The sequence below is a fragment of the Bombyx mori genome, chromosome 25 (genome assembly GCF_030269925.1).
Source record: "Bombyx mori chromosome 25, ASM3026992v2".
Classification (NCBI taxonomy): domain Eukaryota; kingdom Metazoa; phylum Arthropoda; class Insecta; order Lepidoptera; family Bombycidae; genus Bombyx; species Bombyx mori.
This window is the reverse complement of record NC_085131.1, coordinates 10,374,572-10,394,395: the sequence shown is the minus strand read 5'-3', so window position 1 is coordinate 10,394,395 and position 19,824 is coordinate 10,374,572. Positions and strand designations below refer to the sequence as shown.

The 19,824-nt window shown below is 56.0% G+C and overlaps 1 protein-coding gene across 1 annotated transcript; it reads left to right on the top strand.

Annotated features, from left to right (window-relative positions):
• The first annotated feature begins 1,124 nt into the window (after positions 1 to 1,124).
• FIBH (silk fibroin heavy chain) lies at positions 1,125 to 18,193 on the top strand. The gene is given in 6 exon segments (NM_001113262.1): positions 1,125 to 1,166; positions 2,138 to 4,631; positions 4,692 to 9,299; positions 9,564 to 11,112; positions 11,114 to 11,120; positions 11,123 to 18,193. Coding segments are annotated over 6 exon segments (15,771 nt in total).
• The last annotated feature ends 1,631 nt before the right edge of the window (positions 18,194 to 19,824 follow it).

Genomic DNA, 19,824 nt, shown 5'->3' with positions numbered 1-19,824 from the left:
TGCGTGATCAGGAAAAATGTGGAAAGCTTAACGATTTTGTCACATTTTACTTATCACAACTTGTTTTTATAATAATTCGCTTAAATGAGCAGCTATTACTTAATCTCGTAGTGGTTTTTGACAAAATCAGCTTCTTTAGAACTAAAATATCATTTTTTTCGTAATTTTTTTAATGAAAAATGCTCTAGTGTTATACCTTTCCAAAATCACCATTAATTAGGTAGTGTTTAAGCTTGTTGTACAAAACTGCCACACGCATTTTTTTCTCCACTGTAGGTTGTAGTTACGCGAAAACAAAATCGTTCTGTGAAAATTCAAACAAAAATATTTTTTCGTAAAAACACTTATCAATGAGTAAAGTAACAATTCATGAATAATTTCATGTAAAAAAAAAATACTAGAAAAGGAATTTTTCATTACGAGATGCTTAAAAATCTGTTTCAAGGTAGAGATTTTTCGATATTTCGGAAAATTTTGTAAAACTGTAAATCCGTAAAATTTTGCTAAACATATATTGTGTTGTTTTGGTAAGTATTGACCCAAGCTATCACCTCCTGCAGTATGTCGTGCTAATTACTGGACACATTGTATAACAGTTCCACTGTATTGACAATAATAAAACCTCTTCATTGACTTGAGAATGTCTGGACAGATTTGGCTTTGTATTTTTGATTTACAAATGTTTTTTTGGTGATTTACCCATCCAAGGCATTCTCCAGGATGGTTGTGGCATCACGCCGATTGGCAAACAAAAACTAAAATGAAACTAAAAAGAAACAGTTTCCGCTGTCCCGTTCCTCTAGTGGGAGAAAGCATGAAGTAAGTTCTTTAAATATTACAAAAAAATTGAACGATATTATAAAATTCTTTAAAATATTAAAAGTAAGAACAATAAGATCAATTAAATCATAATTAATCACATTGTTCATGATCACAATTTAATTTACTTCATACGTTGTATTGTTATGTTAAATAAAAAGATTAATTTCTATGTAATTGTATCTGTACAATACAATGTGTAGATGTTTATTCTATCGAAAGTAAATACGTCAAAACTCGAAAATTTTCAGTATAAAAAGGTTCAACTTTTTCAAATCAGCATCAGTTCGGTTCCAACTCTCAAGATGAGAGTCAAAACCTTTGTGATCTTGTGCTGCGCTCTGCAGGTGAGTTAATTATTTTACTATTATTTCAGAAGGTGGCCAGACGATATCACGGGCCACCTGATAATAAGTGGTCGCCAAAACGCACAGATATCGTAAATTGTGCCATTTGATTTGTCACGCCCGGGGGGGCTACGGAATAAACTACATTTATTTATTTAAAAAATGAACCTTAGATTATGTAACTTGTGATTTATTTGCGTCAAAAGTAGGCAAGATGAATCTATGTAAATACCTGGGCAGACTTGCAATATCCTATTTCACCGGTAAATCAGCATTGCAATATGCAATGCATATTCAACAATATGTAAAACAATTCGTAAAGCATCATTAGAAAATAGACGAAAGAAATTGCATAAAATTATAACCGCATTATTAATTTATTATGATATCTATTAACAATTGCTATTGCCTTTTTTTCGCAAATTATAATCATTTTCATAACCTCGAGGTAGCATTCTGTTACATTTTAATACATTGGTATGTGATTATAACACGAGCTGCCCACTGAGTTTCTCGCCAGATCTTCTCAGTGGGTCGCGTTACCGATCACGTGATAGATTCTATGAAGCACTGCTCTTGTTAGGGCTAGTGTTAGCAAATTCTTTCAGGTTGAGTCTGAGAGCTCACCTACCCATCGGAGCGTAGCTGGAATAGGCTACCAGCTAATAGGTAGGGAAAACAAAGCTCGAAACAAGCTCAAGTAATAACAACATAATGTGACCATAAAATCTCGTGGTGTATGAGATACAATTATGTACTTTCCCACAAATGTTTACATAATTAGAATGTTGTTCAACTTGCCTAACGCCCCAGCTAGAACATTCAATTATTACTATTACCACTACTAAGGCAGTATGTCCTAACTCGTTCCAGATCAGCGCTAACTTCGATTGAATGTGCGAAATTTATAGCTCAATATTTTAGCACTTATCGTATTGATTTAAGAAAAAATTGTTAACATTTTGTTTCAGTATGTCGCTTATACAAATGCAAACATCAATGATTTTGATGAGGACTATTTTGGGAGTGATGTCACTGTCCAAAGTAGTAATACAACAGATGAAATAATTAGAGATGCATCTGGGGCAGTTATCGAAGAACAAATTACAACTAAAAAAATGCAACGGAAAAATAAAAACCATGGAATACTTGGAAAAAATGAAAAAATGATCAAGACGTTCGTTATAACCACGGATTCCGACGGTAACGAGTCCATTGTAGAGGAAGATGTGCTCATGAAGACACTTTCCGATGGTACTGTTGCTCAAAGTTATGTTGCTGCTGATGCGGGAGCATATTCTCAGAGCGGGCCATACGTATCAAACAGTGGATACAGCACTCATCAAGGATATACGAGCGATTTCAGCACTAGTGCTGCAGTCGGTGCAGGAGCTGGTGCAGGTGCTGCCGCTGGTTCTGGTGCGGGTGCCGGAGCTGGTTATGGAGCTGCTTCTGGTGCTGGTGCCGGTGCTGGGGCTGGTGCCGGAGCTGGTTATGGAACTGGTGCAGGTGCAGGTGCCGGAGCTGGTTATGGAGCTGGTGCAGGTGCAGGTGCCGGAGCTGGTTATGGGGCTGGTGCAGGTGCAGGTGCCGGAGCTGGTTATGGAGCTGGTGCAGGTGCAGGTGCCGGAGCTGGTTATGGGGCTGGTGCAGGTGCAGGTGCCGGAGCTGGTTATGGAGCTGGTGCGGGTGCCGGTGCCGGGGCTGGTTATGGAGCTGCCTCTGGTGCTGGTGCTGGCGCTGGGTACGGACAAGGAGTAGGAAGCGGAGCTGCTTCTGGAGCTGGTGCAGGTGCAGGAGCAGGTTCTGCCGCTGGTTCTGGGGCAGGTGCCGGTGCTGGTACCGGTGCTGGTGCAGGTTACGGAGCTGGTGCAGGTGCCGGTGCCGGAGCTGGTTATGGAGCTGCCTCTGGTACTGGAGCAGGTTATGGAGCTGGTGCCGGAGCTGGTTACGGAGGTGCCTCTGGTGCTGGTGCTGGTGCCGGTGCTGGGGCTGGAGCCGGTGCTGGTGCAGGTTATGGAACTGGCGCTGGATACGGAGCAGGAGCCGGAGCAGGAGCCGGAGCAGGAGCTGGTGCTGGATACGGAGCAGGAGCTGGTGCTGGATACGGAGCAGGATATGGAGTAGGAGCTGGTGCTGGATACGGAGCAGGATACGGAGCAGGAGCTGGAAGCGGAGCTGCCTCTGGTGCTGGTTCAGGTGCCGGTGCTGGTTCAGGTGCCGGTGCTGGTTCAGGTGCCGGTGCTGGTTCAGGTGCCGGTGCCGGTTCAGGTGCTGGTGCTGGTTCAGGTGCTGGTGCTGGTTCAGGTGCTGGTGCAGGCTCAGGTGCTGGTGCTGGTTCAGGTACTGGTGCTGGTTCAGGAGCTGGTGCTGGATACGGAGCAGGAGCTGGTGCTGGATACGGAGCAGGAGCAGGAAGTGGAGCTGCCTCTGGTGCCGGTGCTGGTTCAGGTGCAGGTGCTGGTTCAGGTGCTGGTGCTGGTTCAGGTGCTGGTGCTGGTTCAGGTGCTGGTGCTGGTTCAGGAGCTGGTGCTGGATACGGAGCAGGAGCTGGTGCTGGATACGGAGCAGGAGCTGGTGCTGGATACGGAGCAGGAGCTGGCGTTGGATACGGAGCAGGAGCTGGAAGCGGAGCTGCCTCTGGTGCTGGTGCTGGTTCAGGAGCCGGTGCTGGTTCAGGTGCTGGTGCTGGTTCAGGTGCTGGTGCTGGTTCAGGTGCTGGTGCTGGTTCAGGTGCCGGTGCTGGTTCAGGTGCTGGTGCTGGTTCAGGAGCTGGTGCTGGTTCAGGTGCTGGTGCTGGTTCAGGAGCTGGAGTTGGATACGGAGCAGGAGTTGGTGCTGGATACGGAGCAGGATATGGAGCAGGAGCTGGTGCTGGATACGGAGCAGGAGCAGGAAGCGGAGCTGCCTCTGGTGCTGGTGCCGGTGCTGGAGCTGGTGCAGGAACAGGCTCTTCTGGATTTGGACCATATGTAGCAAATGGCGGATATAGCAGAAGTGATGGCTACGAATACGCTTGGTCGTCTGACTTTGGAACTGGAAGCGGAGCTGGTGCTGGTTCAGGTGCTGGTGCTGGTTCAGGTGCTGGCGCTGGCTCAGGTGCTGGTGCTGGTTCAGGTGCTGGTGCTGGTTCAGGAGCTGGAGCTGGATACGGAGCAGGAGTTGGTGTTGGATACGGAGCAGGATATGGAGCAGGAGCTGGTGCTGGATACGGAGCAGGAGCAGGAAGCGGAGCTGCCTCTGGTGCCGGTGCTGGTTCAGGTGCTGGTGCTGGTTCAGGTGCCGGTGCTGGTTCAGGTGCTGGTGCTGGTTCAGGTGCCGGTGCTGGTTCAGGTGCTGGTGCTGGCTCAGGTGCCGGTGCTGGTTCAGGTGCTGGTGCTGGTTCAGGTGCCGGTGCTGGTTCAGGTGCTGGTGCTGGTTCAGGTGCTGGTGTTGGCTCAGGTGCTGGTGCTGGTTCAGGTGCTGGTGCTGGTTCAGGAGCTGGTGCTGGATACGGAGCAGGAGCTGGTGCTGGATACGGAGCAGGAGCTGGTGCTGGATACGGAGCAGGATATGGAGTAGGAGCTGGTGCTGGATACGGAGCAGGAGCTGGAAGCGGAGCTGCCTCTGGTGCTGGTGCTGGTTCAGGTGCCGGTGCTGGTTCAGGTGCTGGTGCTGGTTCAGGTGCTGGTGCTGGTTCAGGAGCTGGAGCTGGTTCAGGTGCTGGTGCTGGTTCAGGTGCTGGTGCAGGCTCAGGTGCTGGTGCTGGTTCAGGATCTGGAGCTGGATACGGAGCAGGAGTTGGTGTTGGATACGGAGCAGGATATGGAGCAGGAGCTGGTGCTGGATACGGAGCAGGAGCAGGAAGCGGAGCTGCCTCAGGTGCCGGTGCTGGTTCAGGTGCTGGTGCTGGTTCAGGTGCCGGTGCTGGTTCAGGTGCTGGTGCTGGTTCAGGTGCTGGTGCTGGTTCAGGTGCTGGTGCTGGTTCAGGTGCTGGTGCTGGTTCAGGTGCTGGTGCTGGTTCAGGTGCTGGTGCTGGCTCAGGTGCTGGAGCTGGTTCAGGTGCTGGTGCTGGTTCAGGAGCTGGAGCTGGATACGGAGCAGGAGTTGGTGCTGGATACGGAGCAGGATATGGAGCAGGAGCTGGTGCTGGATACGGAGCAGGAGCTGGAAGCGGAGCTGCCTCTGGTGCTGGTTCAGGTGCCGGTGCTGGTTCAGGTGCCGGTGCTGGTGCTGGTTCAGGTGCTGGTGCTGGTTCAGGTGCTGGTGCTGGTTCAGGTGCTGGTGCTGGCTCAGGTGCTGGAGCTGGTTCAGGTGCTGGTGCTGGTTCAGGAGCTGGAGCTGGATACGGAGCAGGAGTTGGTGCTGGATACGGAGCAGGATATGGAGCAGGAGCTGGTGCTGGATACGGAGCAGGAGCAGGAAGCGGAGCTGCCTCTGGTGCCGGTGCTGGTTCAGGTGCTGGAGCTGGTTCAGGTGCCGGTGCTGGTTCAGGTGCTGGTGCTGGTTCAGGAGCTGGTGCTGGTTCAGGAGCTGGTGCTGGTTCAGGTGCTGGTGCTGGTTCAGGAGCTGGAGTTGGATACGGAGCAGGATATGGAGCAGGAGCTGGTGCTGGATACGGAGCAGGAGCAGGAAGCGGAGCTGCCTCTGGTGCTGGTGCCGGTGCTGGAGCTGGTGCAGGAACAGGCTCTTCTGGATTTGGACCATATGTAGCACATGGCGGATATAGCGGCTACGAATACGCTTGGTCGTCAGAATCTGACTTTGGAACTGGAAGCGGAGCTGGTGCTGGTTCAGGTGCTGGTGCTGGTTCAGGTGCTGGTGCTGGCTCAGGTGCTGGTGCTGGTTCAGGAGCTGGATACGGAGCAGGAGTTGGTGCTGGATACGGAGCAGGATATGGAGCAGGAGCTGGTGCTGGATACGGAGCAGGAGCAGGAAGCGGAGCTGGCTCAGGTGCTGGTGCTGGTTCAGGAGCTGGAGCTGGTTCAGGTGCCGGTGCTGGTTCAGGTGCTGGTGCTGGTTCAGGAGCTGGTGCTGGTTCAGGTGCTGGTGCTGGTTCAGGAGCTGGTGCTGGTTCAGGTGCCGGTGCTGGTTCAGGTGCTGGTGCTGGATACGGAGCAGGATATGGAGCAGGAGCTGGTGCTGGATACGGAGCAGGAGCAGGAAGCGGAGCTGGCTCAGGTGCTGGTGCTGGTTCAGGTGCTGGTGCTGGTTCAGGAGCTGGAGCTGGTTCAGGTGCCGGTGCTGGTTCAGGTGCTGGTGCTGGTTCAGGTGCTGGTGCTGGCTCAGGTGCTGGTGCTGGTTCAGGAGCTGGAGCTGGATACGGAGCAGGAGTTGGTGCTGGATACGGAGCAGGATATGGAGCAGGAGCTGGTGCTGGATACGGAGCAGGAGCAGGAAGCGGAGCTGGCTCAGGTGCTGGTGCTGGTTCAGGAGCTGGAGCTGGTTCAGGTGCTGGTGCTGGTTCAGGTGCCGGTGTTGGTTCAGGTGCTGGTGCTGGTTCAGGAGCTGGTGCTGGTTCAGGTGCCGGTGCTGGTTCAGGTGCTGGTGCTGGATACGGAGCAGGATATGGAGCAGGAGCTGGTGCTGGATACGGAGCAGGAGCAGGAAGCGGAGCTGGCTCAGGTGCTGGTGCTGGTTCAGGTGCTGGTGCTGGTTCAGGAGCTGGAGCTGGTTCAGGTGCCGGTGCTGGTTCAGGTGCTGGTGCTGGTTCAGGAGCTGGTGCTGGTTCAGGTGCTGGTGCTGGTTCAGGAGCTGGAGTTGGATACGGAGCAGGAGTTGGTGCTGGATACGGAGCAGGATATGGAGCAGGAGCTGGTGCTGGATACGGAGCAGGAGCAGGAAGCGGAGCTGCCTCTGGTGCTGGTGCCGGTGCTGGAGCTGGTGCAGGAACAGGCTCTTCTGGATTTGGACCATATGTAGCAAATGGCGGATATAGCGGCTACGAATACGCTTGGTCGTCAGAATCTGACTTTGGAACTGGAAGCGGAGCTGGTGCTGGTTCAGGTGCTGGTGCTGGTTCAGGTGCTGGTGCTGGCTCAGGTGCTGGTGCTGGTTCAGGAGCTGGAGCTGGATACGGAGCAGGATATGGAGCAGGAGCTGGTGCTGGATACGGAGCAGGAGCAGGAAGCGGAGCTGGCTCAGGTGCTGGTGCTGGTTCAGGAGCTGGAGCTGGTTCAGGTGCCGGTGCTGGTTCAGGTGCTGGTGCTGGTTCAGGTGCCGGTGCTGGTTCAGGTGCTGGTGCTGGTTCAGGAGCTGGTGCTGGTTCAGGTGCCGGTTCTGGTTCAGGAGCTGGTGCTGGTTCAGGTGCTGGTGCTGGTTCAGGAGCTGGAGCTGGATACGGAGCAGGAGTTGGTGCTGGATACGGAGTAGGATATGGAGCAGGAGCTGGTGCTGGATACGGAGCAGGAGCAGGAAGCGGAGCTGCCTCTGGTGCTGGTGCCGGTGCTGGAGCTGGTGCAGGAACAGGCTCTTCTGGATTTGGACCATATGTAGCACATGGCGGATATAGCGGCTACGAATACGCTTGGTCGTCAGAATCTGACTTTGGAACTGGAAGCGGAGCTGGTGCTGGTTCAGGTGCTGGTGCTGGTTCAGGTGCTGGTGCTGGCTCAGGTGCTGGTGCTGGTTCAGGAGCTGGTGCTGGTTCAGGTGCTGGTGCTGGTTCAGGAGCTGGAGCTGGATACGGAGCAGGAGTTGGTGCTGGATACGGAGCAGGATATGGAGCAGGAGCTGGTGCTGGATACGGAGCTGGAGCAGGAAGCGGAGCTGCCTCTGGTGCCGGTGCTGGTTCAGGTGCTGGTGCTGGTTCAGGTGCCGGTGCTGGTTCAGGTGCTGGTGCTGGTTCAGGTGCTGGTGCTGGTTCAGGTGCTGGTGCTGGTTCAGGTGCTGGTGCTGGTTCAGGAGCTGGTGCTGGTTCAGGAGCTGGTGCTGGTTCAGGAGCCGGTGCTGGTTCAGGAGCTGGAGCAGGATATGGAGCAGGAGCTGGTGCTGGATACGGAGCAGGAGCAGGAAGCGGAGCTGGCTCAGGTGCTGGTGCTGGTTCAGGTGCTGGTGCTGGTTCAGGAGCTGGAGCTGGTTCAGGTGCCGGTGCTGGTTCAGGTGCTGGTGCTGGTTCAGGTGCCGGTTCTGGTTCAGGAGCTGGTGCTGGTTCAGGTGCTGGTGCTGGTTCAGGAGCTGGAGCTGGATACGGAGCAGGAGTTGGTGCTGGATACGGAGCAGGATATGGAGCAGGAGCTGGTGCTGGATACGGAGCAGGAGCAGGAAGCGGAGCTGGCTCAGGTGCCGGTGCTGGTTCAGGAGCTGGAGCAGGATATGGAGCAGGAGCTGGTGCTGGATACGGAGCAGGATATGGAGCAGGAGCTGGTGCTGGATACGGAGCAGGAGCAGGAAGCGGAGCTGGCTCAGGTGCTGGTGCTGGCTCAGGTGCTGGTGCTGGTTCAGGTGCTGGTGCTGGTTCAGGTGCTGGTGCTGGTTCAGGAGCTGGAGCTGGTTCAGGTGCCGGTGCTGGTTCAGGTGCTGGTGCTGGTTCAGGTGCCGGTTCTGGTTCAGGTGCTGGTGCTGGTTCAGGAGCTGGAGCTGGTTCAGGTGCCGGTGCTGGTTCAGGTGCTGGTGCTGGTTCAGGTGCTGGTGCTGGTTCAGGAGCTGGAGCTGGATACGGAGCAGGAGTTGGTGCTGGATACGGAGCAGGATATGGAGCAGGAGCTGGTGCTGGATACGGAGCAGGAGCAGGAAGCGGTGCTGGTTCAGGTGCTGGTGCTGGTTCAGGTGCTGGTGCTGGTTCAGGTGCTGGTGCTGGTTCAGGAGCTAGTGCTGGATATGGAGCTGGATACGGAGCAGGAGCTGGAAGCGGAGCTGCCTCTGGTGCTGGTGCCGGTGCTGGAGCTGGTGCAGGAACAGGCTCTTCTGGATTTGGACCATATGTAGCACATGGCGGATATAGCGGCTACGAATACGCTTGGTCGTCAGAATCTGACTTTGGAACTGGAAGCGGAGCTGGTGCTGGTTCAGGTGCTGGTGCTGGCGCAGGTGCTGGTGCTGGTTCAGGAGCTGGAGCTGGATACGGAGCAGGAGTTGGTGCTGGATACGGAGCAGGATATGGAGCAGGAGCTGGTGCTGGATACGGAGCAGGAGCAGGAAGCGGAACTGGCTCAGGTGCTGGTGCTGGTTCAGGAGCTGGAGCTGGTTCAGGTGCCGGTGCTGGTTCAGGTGCTGGTGCTGGTTCAGGTGCCGGTGCTGGTTCAGGTGCTGGTGCTGGTTCAGGTGCCGGTTCAGGTGCTGGTGCTGGTTCAGGTGCTGGTGCTGGTTCAGGAGCTGGAGCTGGATACGGAGCAGGAGTTGGTGCTGGATACGGAGCAGGGTATGGAGCAGGAGCTGGTGCTGGATACGGAGCAGGAGCAGGAAGCGGAGCTGGCTCAGGTGCTGGTGCTGGTTCAGGAGCTGGAGCTGGATACGGAGCAGGAGTTGGTGCTGGATACGGAGCAGGAGCAGGAAGCGGAGCTGCCTTTGGTGCCGGTGCTGGTGCTGGTGCTGGTTCAGGTGCCGGTGCTGGTTCAGGTGCTGGTGCTGGTTCAGGTGCTGGTGCTGGTTCAGGTGCTGGTGCTGGTTCAGGAGCTGGTGCTGGATACGGAGCAGGGTACGGAGCAGGAGTTGGTGCTGGATACGGAGCAGGAGCTGGAAGCGGAGCTGCCTCTGGTGCCGGTGCTGGTTCAGGTGCTGGTGCTGGTTCAGGTGCCGGTGCTGGTTCAGGTGCTGGTGCTGGCTCAGGTGCTGGTGCTGGTTCAGGAGCTGGAGCTGGATACGGAGCAGGAGTTGGTGCTGGATACGGAGCAGGATATGGAGCAGGAGCTGGTGCTGGATACGGAGCTGGAGCAGGAAGCGGAGCTGCCTCTGGTGCCGGTGCTGGTTCAGGTGCTGGTGCTGGTGCTGGTTCAGGTGCCGGTGCTGGTTCAGGTGCTGGTGCTGGTTCAGGTGCTGGTGCTGGTTCAGGTGCTGGTTCAGGTGCTGGTGCTGGTTCAGGTGCCGGTGCTGGTTCAGGAGCTGGTGCTGGATACGGAGCAGGAGCAGGAAGCGGAGCTGCCTCTGGTGCTGGTGCCGGTGCTGGAGCTGGTGCAGGAACAGGCTCTTCTGGATTTGGACCATATGTAGCAAATGGCGGATATAGCGGCTACGAATACGCTTGGTCGTCAGAATCTGACTTTGGAACTGGAAGCGGAGCTGGTGCTGGTTCAGGTGCTGGTGCTGGTTCAGGTGCTGGTGCTGGCTCAGGTGCTGGTGCTGGTTCAGGAGCTGGAGCTGGATACAGAGCAGGAGTTGGTGCTGGATACGGAGCAGGATATGGAGCAGGAGCTGGTGCTGGATACGGAGCAGGAGCAGGAAGCGGAGCTGGCTCAGGTGCTGGTGCTGGTTCAGGAGCTGGAGCTGGTTCAGGTGCCGGTGCTGGTTCAGGTGCTGGTGCTGGTTCAGGTGCCGGTGCTGGTTCAGGTGCTGGGGCTGGTTCAGGAGCTGGTGCTGGATACGGAGCAGGAGCAGGAAGCGGAGCTGCCTCTGGTGCCGGTGCTGGTTCAGGTGCTGGTGCTGGTTCAGGTGCCGGTGCTGGTTCAGGTGCTGGTGCTGGCTCAGGTGCTGGTGCTGGTTCAGGAGCTGGAGCTGGATACGGGGCAGGAGTTGGTGCTGGATACGGAGCAGGATATGGAGCAGGAGCTGGTGCTGGATACGGAGCTGGAGCAGGAAGCGGAGCTGCCTCTGGTGCCGGTGCTGGTTCAGGTGCTGGTGCTGGTGCTGGTTCAGGTGCCGGTGCTGGTTCAGGTGCTGGTGCTGGTTCAGGTGCCGGTGCTGGTTCAGGAGCTGGTGCTGGATACGGAGCAGGAGCAGGAAGCGGAGCTGCCTCTGGTGCTGGTGCCGGTGCTGGAGCTGGTGCAGGAACAGGCTCTTCTGGATTTGGACCATATGTAGCAAATGGCGGATATAGCGGCTACGAATACGCTTGGTCGTCAGAATCTGACTTTGGAACTGGAAGCGGAGCTGGTGCTGGTTCAGGTGCTGGTGCTGGCTCAGGTGCTGGTGCTGGTTCAGGAGCTGGAGCTGGATACGGAGCAGGAGTTGGTGCTGGATACGGAGCAGGAGTTGGTGCTGGATACGGAGCAGGAGTTGGTGCTGGATACGGAGCAGGAGTTGGTGCTGGATACGGAGCAGGATATGGAGCAGGAGCTGGTGCTGGATACGGAGCAGGAGCAGGAAGCGGAGCTGGCTCAGGTGCTGGTGCTGGTTCAGGAGCTGGAGCTGGTTCAGGTGCCGGTGCTGGTTCAGGTGCTGGTGCTGGTTCAGGTGCCGGTGCTGGTTCAGGTGCTGGTGCTGGTTCAGGAGCTGGTGCTGGTTCAGGTGCCGGTGCTGGTTCAGGTGCTGGTGCTGGTTCAGGTGCCGGTTCAGGTGCTGGTGCTGGTTCAGGAGCTGGTGCTGGTTCAGGTGCTGGTGCTGGTTCAGGAGCTGGAGCTGGATACGGAGCAGGAGTTGGTGCTGGATACGGAGTAGGATATGGAGCAGGAGTTGGTGCTGGATACGGAGCAGGAGCAGGAAGCGGAGCTGCCTCTGGTGCCGGTGCTGGTTCAGGTGCTGGTGCTGGTGCTGGTTCAGGTGCCGGTGCTGGTTCAGGTGCTGGTGCTGGTTCAGGTGCTGGTGCTGGTTCAGGTGCTGGTGCTGGTTCAGGTGCTGGTGCTGGTTCAGGAGCTGGTGCTGGATACGGAGCAGGGTACGGAGCAGGAGTTGGTGCTGGATACGGAGCAGGAGCTGGCGTTGGATACGGAGCAGGAGCTGGCGCTGGATACGGAGCAGGAGCTGGAAGCGGAGCTGCCTCTGGTGCCGGTGCTGGTGCTGGTTCAGGTGCCGGTGCTGGTACAGGTGCTGGGGCTGGTTCAGGAGCTGGTGCTGGATACGGAGCAGGAGCAGGAAGCGGAGCTGCCTCTGGTGCTGGTGCCGGTGCTGGAGCTGGTGCAGGAACAGGCTCTTCTGGATTTGGACCATATGTAGCAAATGGCGGATATAGCGGCTACGAATACGCTTGGTCGTCAGAATCTGACTTTGGAACTGGAAGCGGAGCTGGTGCTGGTTCAGGTGCTGGTGCTGGTTCAGGTGCTGGTGCTGGCTCAGGTGCTGGTGCTGGTTCAGGAGCTGGAGCTGGATACGGAGCAGGAGTTGGTGCTGGATACGGAGCAGGAGCAGGAAGCGGAGCTGGCTCAGGTGCTGGTGCTGGTTCAGGAGCTGGAGCTGGTTCAGGTGCTGGTGCTGGTTCAGGAGCTGGTGCTGGTTCAGGAGCTGGAGCTGGATACGGAGCAGGAGCAGGAAGCGGAACTGGCTCAGGTGCTGGTGCTGGTTCAGGTGCTGGTGCTGGTTCAGGTGCCGGTGCTGGTTCAGGTGCTGGTGCTGGTTCAGGAGCTGGTGCTGGTTCAGGTGCTGGTGCTGGTTCAGGAGTTGGTGCTGGATACGGAGTAGGATATGGAGCAGGAGCTGGTGCTGGATACGGAGTAGGATATGGAGCAGGAGCTGGTGCTGGATACGGAGCAGGAGCAGGAAGCGGAACTGGCTCAGGTGCTGGTGCTGGTTCAGGTGCTGGTGCTGGTTCAGGTGCCGGTGCTGGTTCAGGTGCTGGTGCTGGTTCAGGAGCTGGTGCTGGTTCAGGTGCTGGTGCTGGTTCAGGAGCTGGAGCTGGATACGGAGCAGGAGTTGGTGCTGGATACGGAGTAGGATATGGAGCAGGAGCTGGTGCTGGATACGGAGCAGGAGCAGGAAGCGGAGCTGGCTCAGGTGCTGGTGCTGGTTCAGGTGCTGGTGCTGGTTCAGGTGCCGGTGCTGGTTCAGGTGCTGGTGCTGGTTCAGGTGCCGGTTCAGGTGCTGGTGCTGGTTCAGGAGCTGGTGCTGGTTCAGGTGCTGGTGCTGGTTCAGGTGCTGGTTCAGGTGCTGGTGCTGGCTCAGGTGCTGGTGCTGGATACGGAGTAGGATATGGAGCAGGAGCTGGTGCTGGATACGGAGCAGGAGCAGGAAGCGGAGCTGGCTCAGGTGCTGGTGCTGGGTCAGGTGCCGGTGCTGGTTCAGGTGCTGGTGCTGGTTCAGGTGCCGGTTCAGGTGCTGGTGCTGGTTCAGGAGCTGGTGCTGGTTCAGGTGCTGGTGCTGGTTCAGGAGCTGGAGCTGGATACGGAGCAGGAGTTGGTGCTGGATACGGAGTAGGATATGGAGCAGGAGCTGGTGCTGGATACGGAGCAGGAGCAGGAAGCGGAGCTGGCTCAGGTGCTGGTGCTGGTTCAGGTGCTGGTGCTGGTTCAGGTGCCGGTGCTGGTTCAGGTGCTGGTGCTGGTTCAGGAGCTGGTGCTGGTTCAGGTGCCGGTGCTGGTTCAGGTGCTGGTGCTGGTTCAGGTGCCGGTTCAGGTGCTGGTGCTGGTTCAGGAGCTGGTGCTGGTTCAGGTGCTGGTGCTGGTTCAGGAGCTGGAGCTGGATACGGAGCAGGAGTTGGTGCTGGATACGGAGTAGGATATGGAGCAGGAGCTGGTGCTGGATACGGAGCAGGAGCAGGAAGCGGAGCTGCCTCTGGTGCTGGTGCCGGTGCTGGAGCTGGTGCAGGAACAGGCTCTTCTGGATTTGGACCATATGTAGCAAATGGCGGATATAGCGGCTACGAATACGCTTGGTCGTCAGAATCTGACTTTGGAACTGGAAGCGGAGCTGGTGCTGGTTCAGGTGCTGGTGCTGGTTCAGGAGCTGGTGCTGGATACGGAGCAGGGTACGGAGCAGGAGTTGGTGCTGGATACGGAGCAGGAGCTGGCGTTGGATACGGAGCAGGAGCTGGCGCTGGATACGGAGCAGGAGCTGGAAGCGGAGCTGCCTCTGGTGCCGGTGCTGGTGCCGGTGCTGGTGCTGGTTCAGGTGCCGGTGCTGGTTCAGGTGCTGGTGCTGGTGCTGGTTCAGGAGCTGGTGCTGGATACGGAGCAGGGTACGGAATAGGAGTTGGTGCTGGATACGGAGCAGGAGCTGGCGTTGGATACGGAGCAGGAGCTGGCGCTGGATACGGAGCAGGAGCTGGAAGCGGAGCTGCCTCTGGTGCCGGTGCTGGTTCAGGTGCTGGTGCTGGTTCAGGTGCTGGTGCTGGTTCAGGTGCTGGTGCTGGTTCAGGTGCTGGTGCTGGTTCAGGTGCTGGTGCTGGTTCAGGAGCTGGTGCTGGATACGGAGCAGGGTACGGAGCAGGAGTTGGTGCTGGATACGGAGCAGGAGCTGGCGTTGGATACGGAGCAGGAGCTGGCGCTGGATACGGAGCAGGAGCTGGAAGCGGAGCTGCCTCTGGTGCCGGTGCTGGTGCCGGTGCTGGTGCTGGTGCTGGTTCAGGTGCCGGTGCTGGTTCAGGTGCTGGTGCTGGTTCAGGTGCTGGTGCTGGTTCAGGAGCTGGTGCTGGTTCAGGTGCTGGTGCTGGTTCAGGTGCTGGTGCTGGTTCAGGTGCTGGTGCTGGCTCAGGTGCTGGTGCTGGTTCAGGAGCTGGAGCTGGATACGGAGCAGGAGTTGGTGCTGGATACGGAGCAGGATATGGAGCAGGAGCTGGTGCTGGATACGGAGCAGGAGCAGGAAGCGGAGCTGCCTCTGGTGCCGGTGCTGGTTCAGGTGCTGGTGCTGGTTCAGGAGCTGGTGCTGGTTCAGGTGCTGGTGCTGGTTCAGGTGCTGGGGCTGGTTCAGGTGCTGGTGCTGGATACGGAGCAGGAGCAGGAAGCGGAGCTGCCTCTGGTGCTGGTGCCGGTGCTGGAGCTGGTGCAGGAACAGGCTCTTCTGGATTTGGACCATATGTAAATGGCGGATATAGCGGCTACGAATACGCTTGGTCGTCAGAATCTGACTTTGGAACTGGAAGCGGAGCTGGTGCTGGCTCAGGTGCTGGTGCTGGTTCAGGAGCTGGAGCTGGATACGGAGCAGGAGTTGGTGCTGGATACGGAGCAGGATATGGAGCAGGAGCTGGTGCTGGATACGGAGCAGGAGCAGGAAGCGGAGCTGCCTCTGGTGCCGGTGCTGGTTCAGGTGCTGGTGCTGGTTCAGGTGCCGGTGCTGGTTCAGGTGCTGGTGCTGGTTCGGGTGCTGGTTCAGGTGCTGGTGCTGGTTCAGGTGCTGGTGCTGGCTCAGGTGCTGGTGCTGGTTCAGGTGCTGGTGCTGGTTCAGGAGCTGGAGCTGGATACGGAGCAGGAGTTGGTGTTGGATACGGAGCAGGATATGGAGCAGGAGCTGGTGCTGGATACGGAGCAGGAGCAGGAAGCGGAGCTGCCTCTGGCGCCGGTGCTGGTTCAGGTGCTGGTGCTGGTGCTGGTTCAGGTGCCGGTGCTGGTTCAGGTGCTGGTGCTGGTTCAGGTGCTGGTGCTGGTTCAGGTGCTGGTGCTGGTTCAGGTGCTGGTGCTGGTTCAGGTGCTGGTTCAGGTGCTGGTGCTGGTTCAGGAGCTGGTGCTGGATACGGAGCAGGGTACGGAGCAGGAGTTGGTGCTGGATACGGAGCAGGAGCTGGCGTTGGATACGGAGCAGGAGCTGGCGCTGGATACGGAGCAGGAGCTGGAAGCGGAGCTGCCTCTGGTGCCGGTGCTGGTTCAGGTTCTGGTGCTGGTTCAGGTGCCGGTGCTGGTTCAGGTGCTGGTGCTGGTTCAGGTGCTGGTGCTGGTGCTGGTTCAGGTGCTGGGGCTGGTTCAGGAGCTGGTGCTGGTTCAGGAGCTGGTGCTGGATACGGAGCAGGGTACGGAGCAGGAGCAGGAAGCGGAGCTGCCTCTGGTGCTGGTGCCGGTGCTGGAGCTGGTGCAGGAACAGGCTCTTCTGGATTTGGACCATATGTAGCAAATGGCGGATATAGCGGCTACGAATACGCTTGGTCGTCAGAATCTGACTTTGGAACTGGAAGCGGAGCTGGTGCTGGCTCAGGTGCTGGTGCTGGTTCAGGAGCTGGAGCTGGATACGGAGCAGGAGTTGGTGCTGGTTACGGAGCAGGATATGGAGCAGGAGCTGGTGCTGGATACGGAGCAGGAGCAGGAAGCGGAGCTGCCTCAGGTGCCGGTGCTGGTTCAGGTGCTGGTGCTGGTTCAGGTGCCGGTGCTGGTTCAGGTGCTGGTGCTGGTTCAGGAGCTGGTGCTGGTTCAGGTGCTGGTGCTGGTTCAGGTGCTGGTGCTGGTTCAGGTGCTGGTGCTGGTTCAGGAGCTGGTGCTGGATACGGAGCAGGGTACGGAGCAGGAGTTGGTGCTGGATACGGAGCAGGAGCTGGCGTTGGATACGGAGCAGGAGCTGGCGCTGGATACGGAGCAGGAGCTGGAAGCGGAGCTGCCTCTGGTGCCGGTGCTGGTTCAGGTTCTGGTGCTGGTGCTGGTTCAGGTTCTGGTGCTGGTTCAGGTGCTGGTGCTGGTTCAGGTGCTGGTGCTGGTTCAGGTGCTGGTGCTGGTTCAGGAGCTGGTGCTGGTTCAGGTGCTGGTGCTGGTTCAGGTGCTGGTGCTGGTTCAGGTGCTGGTGCTGGATACGGAGCAGGGTACGGAATAGGAGTTGGTGCTGGATACGGAGCAGGAGCTGGCGTTGGATACGGAGCAGGAGCTGGCGCTGGATACGGAGCAGGAGCTGGAAGCGGAGCTGCCTCTGGTGCCGGTGCTGGTTCAGGTGCTGGTGCTGGTTCAGGAGCTGGTGCTGGTTCAGGTGCTGGTGCTGGTTCAGGTGCTGGTGCTGGTTCAGGTGCTGGTGCTGGTTCAGGAGCTGGTGCTGGTTCAGGTGCTGGTGCTGGTTCAGGTGCTGGTGCTGGTTCAGGAGCTGGTGCTGGATACGGAGCAGGAGCTGGCGTTGGATACGGAGCAGGAGCTGGAAGCGGAGCTGCCTCTGGTGCTGGTGCTGGTTCAGGTGCTGGTGCTGGTTCAGGTGCTGGTGCTGGTTCAGGTGCTGGTGCTGGTTCAGGTGCTGGTGCTGGTTCAGGTGCTGGTGCTGGTTCAGGTGCTGGTGCTGGTTCAGGTGCTGGTTCAGGTGCTGGTGCTGGCTCAGGTGCTGGTGCTGGATACGGAGCAGGGTACGGAGCAGGAGTTGGTGCTGGATACGGAGCAGGAGCTGGCGTTGGATACGGAGCAGGATATGGAGTAGGAGCTGGTGCTGGATACGGAGCAGGAGCAGGAAGCGGAGCTGCCTCTGGTGCTGGTGCTGGTTCAGGTGCTGGTGCTGGTTCAGGTGCTGGTGCTGGTTCAGGTGCTGGTGCTGGTTCAGGTGCTGGTGCTGGTTCAGGTGCTGGTTCAGGAGCTGGTGCTGGATACGGAGCAGGAGCTGGCGTTGGATACGGAGCAGGAGCTGGCGCTGGATACGGAGCAGGAGCTGGAAGCGGAGCTGCCTCTGGTGCTGGTGCTGGTGCCGGTGCTGGTTCAGGTGCTGGTGCTGGTTCAGGTGCTGGTGCTGGTTCAGGTGCTGGTTCAGGTGCTGGTGCTGGTTCAGGAGCTGGTGCTGGATACGGAGCAGGAGCTGGAAGCGGAGCTGCCTCTGGTGCCGGTGCTGGTTCAGGTGCTGGTGCTGGTGCTGGTGCCGGTGCTGGTGCTGGTTCAGGAGCTGGTGCTGGTTCAGGAGCTGGTGCTGGATACGGAGCAGGAGCAGGAAGTGGAGCTGCCTCTGGTGCTGGTGCTGGAGCTGGTGCAGGAACAGGCTCTTCTGGATTTGGACCATATGTAGCAAATGGCGGATATAGCAGACGTGAAGGCTACGAATACGCTTGGTCGTCAAAATCTGACTTTGAAACTGGAAGCGGTGCTGCCTCTGGTGCTGGTGCTGGTGCTGGTTCAGGTGCTGGTGCTGGTTCAGGTGCCGGTGCTGGTTCAGGTGCTGGTGCTGGTTCAGGTGCCGGTGCTGGTGGTAGCGTCAGTTACGGAGCTGGCAGGGGATACGGACAAGGTGCAGGAAGTGCAGCTTCCTCTGTGTCATCTGCTTCATCTCGCAGTTACGACTATTCTCGTCGTAACGTCCGCAAAAACTGTGGAATTCCTAGAAGACAACTAGTTGTTAAATTCAGAGCACTGCCTTGTGTGAATTGCTAATTTTTAATATAAAATAACCCTTGTTTCTTACTTCGTCCTGGATACATCTATGTTTTTTTTTTCGTTAATAAATGAGAGCATTTAAGTTATTGTTTTTAATTACTTTTTTTTAGAAAACAGATTTCGGATTTTTTGTATGCATTTTATTTGAATGTACTAATATAATCAATTAATCAATGAATTCATTTATTTAAGGGATAACAATAATCCATGAATTCACATGCACATTTAAAACAAAACTAAATTACAATAGGTTCATATAAAAACAACAAGTATGCCTTCTCAACTAAGAATACTATATTGTTTAAACCGTAAAAAAAGTCATATTTCTGTATATCAAAACACATCTAATATTAAAAAAACAGTCAGCAAGCACTTACAAGTGTGGGCTCGGACAGCAATTACCTGGTCTCAGGAGACACTTGAAGAACGAGAAGCACGTCTCTCTGTCGATTGCGAGGCTCATGCACTATCGCTTGAGTCTGAGACCTTTACTGATAGGGAAATCCGTTTGAGCTCTCAGAGGGTTCGGACAGCAAAAGCTTGCCCGGTCTCAGGAGACATTAGAAGAACGGGAAGCATAACTCAATACCGATCGCGTTTCCATTGAGCCTATGCTTCGTGATAATAATAAATAAAGCCCAAGGTCAGACGCTAAAAGTTGTGGGTGTAGATATAAGTGTTAACTGCTTTTCACACAGTCAACTCGGTCACGCGGTTATGTAGCTCTGTCACATGCTAGCAATCCTAGCAACCTGTATGCTTTGATCCCCGATGGCTATACGTCTACGTCGTGTATAGAGAAGCTTTACTTTAAATTACATTTTTCTAAATACCTAAATGACGGTGCTTATAAACCAAAAGATATGTCCTAAAACTGCTGCCCAAAGTCGCTATTCCACGCGGACGGAGTCGCGGGCACAGCTAGTAATACATAAAATACCTTGGAACTCGAAACGGTCTTTGAGATATGGGTCGTTCTTTGAGGTATGAGGGTACAAAGAATACAATATGGTAAAGAAAGGACACGAGTATTACGAATCGGGGTAGTCAAGAATTCGAAGAAGGAGAGACTGTGCAAGCGCAGCTTTAGTGGCGGCTGGAAGAAAATTTCGTAACCGTCTTAAAGATTCAGCTGATGGAAACACCTTCCGACTAACCCCTTTTATCTGTGCGTTCCACAATAAGTTTTTATGAATTGAGATTCCCAAATTTTTCACAGTATCACTGATAGGAATTTGTACGCCGTCAAATAAAATAACCGGAAGCTGCGACTATTTAATTTTCGAACACATTCTTGAATTACTGACAACAATGTCCTGTGTTTTCGACGGGTTCAACTTTTTGAAGTCGTCATGGGCTAACAGATAAAACGTCCGGTGCATTCGTGTTGAGCGATGCAACGGTGCTCGAATCTCAGGCGGGTACCAATTTTTGTAATGAAATACGTACTCAACAAATGTTCACGATTGACTTCCACGGTGAAGGAATAACATCGTGTAATAAAAATGAAACTCACAAATATATAATTTGCGTAATTACTAGTGGTAGGACCTCTTGTGAGTCTGCGCGGGTGGGTACCACCACTCTGCCTATTTCTGCCGTGAAGCAGTAATGCGTATCGGTTTGAA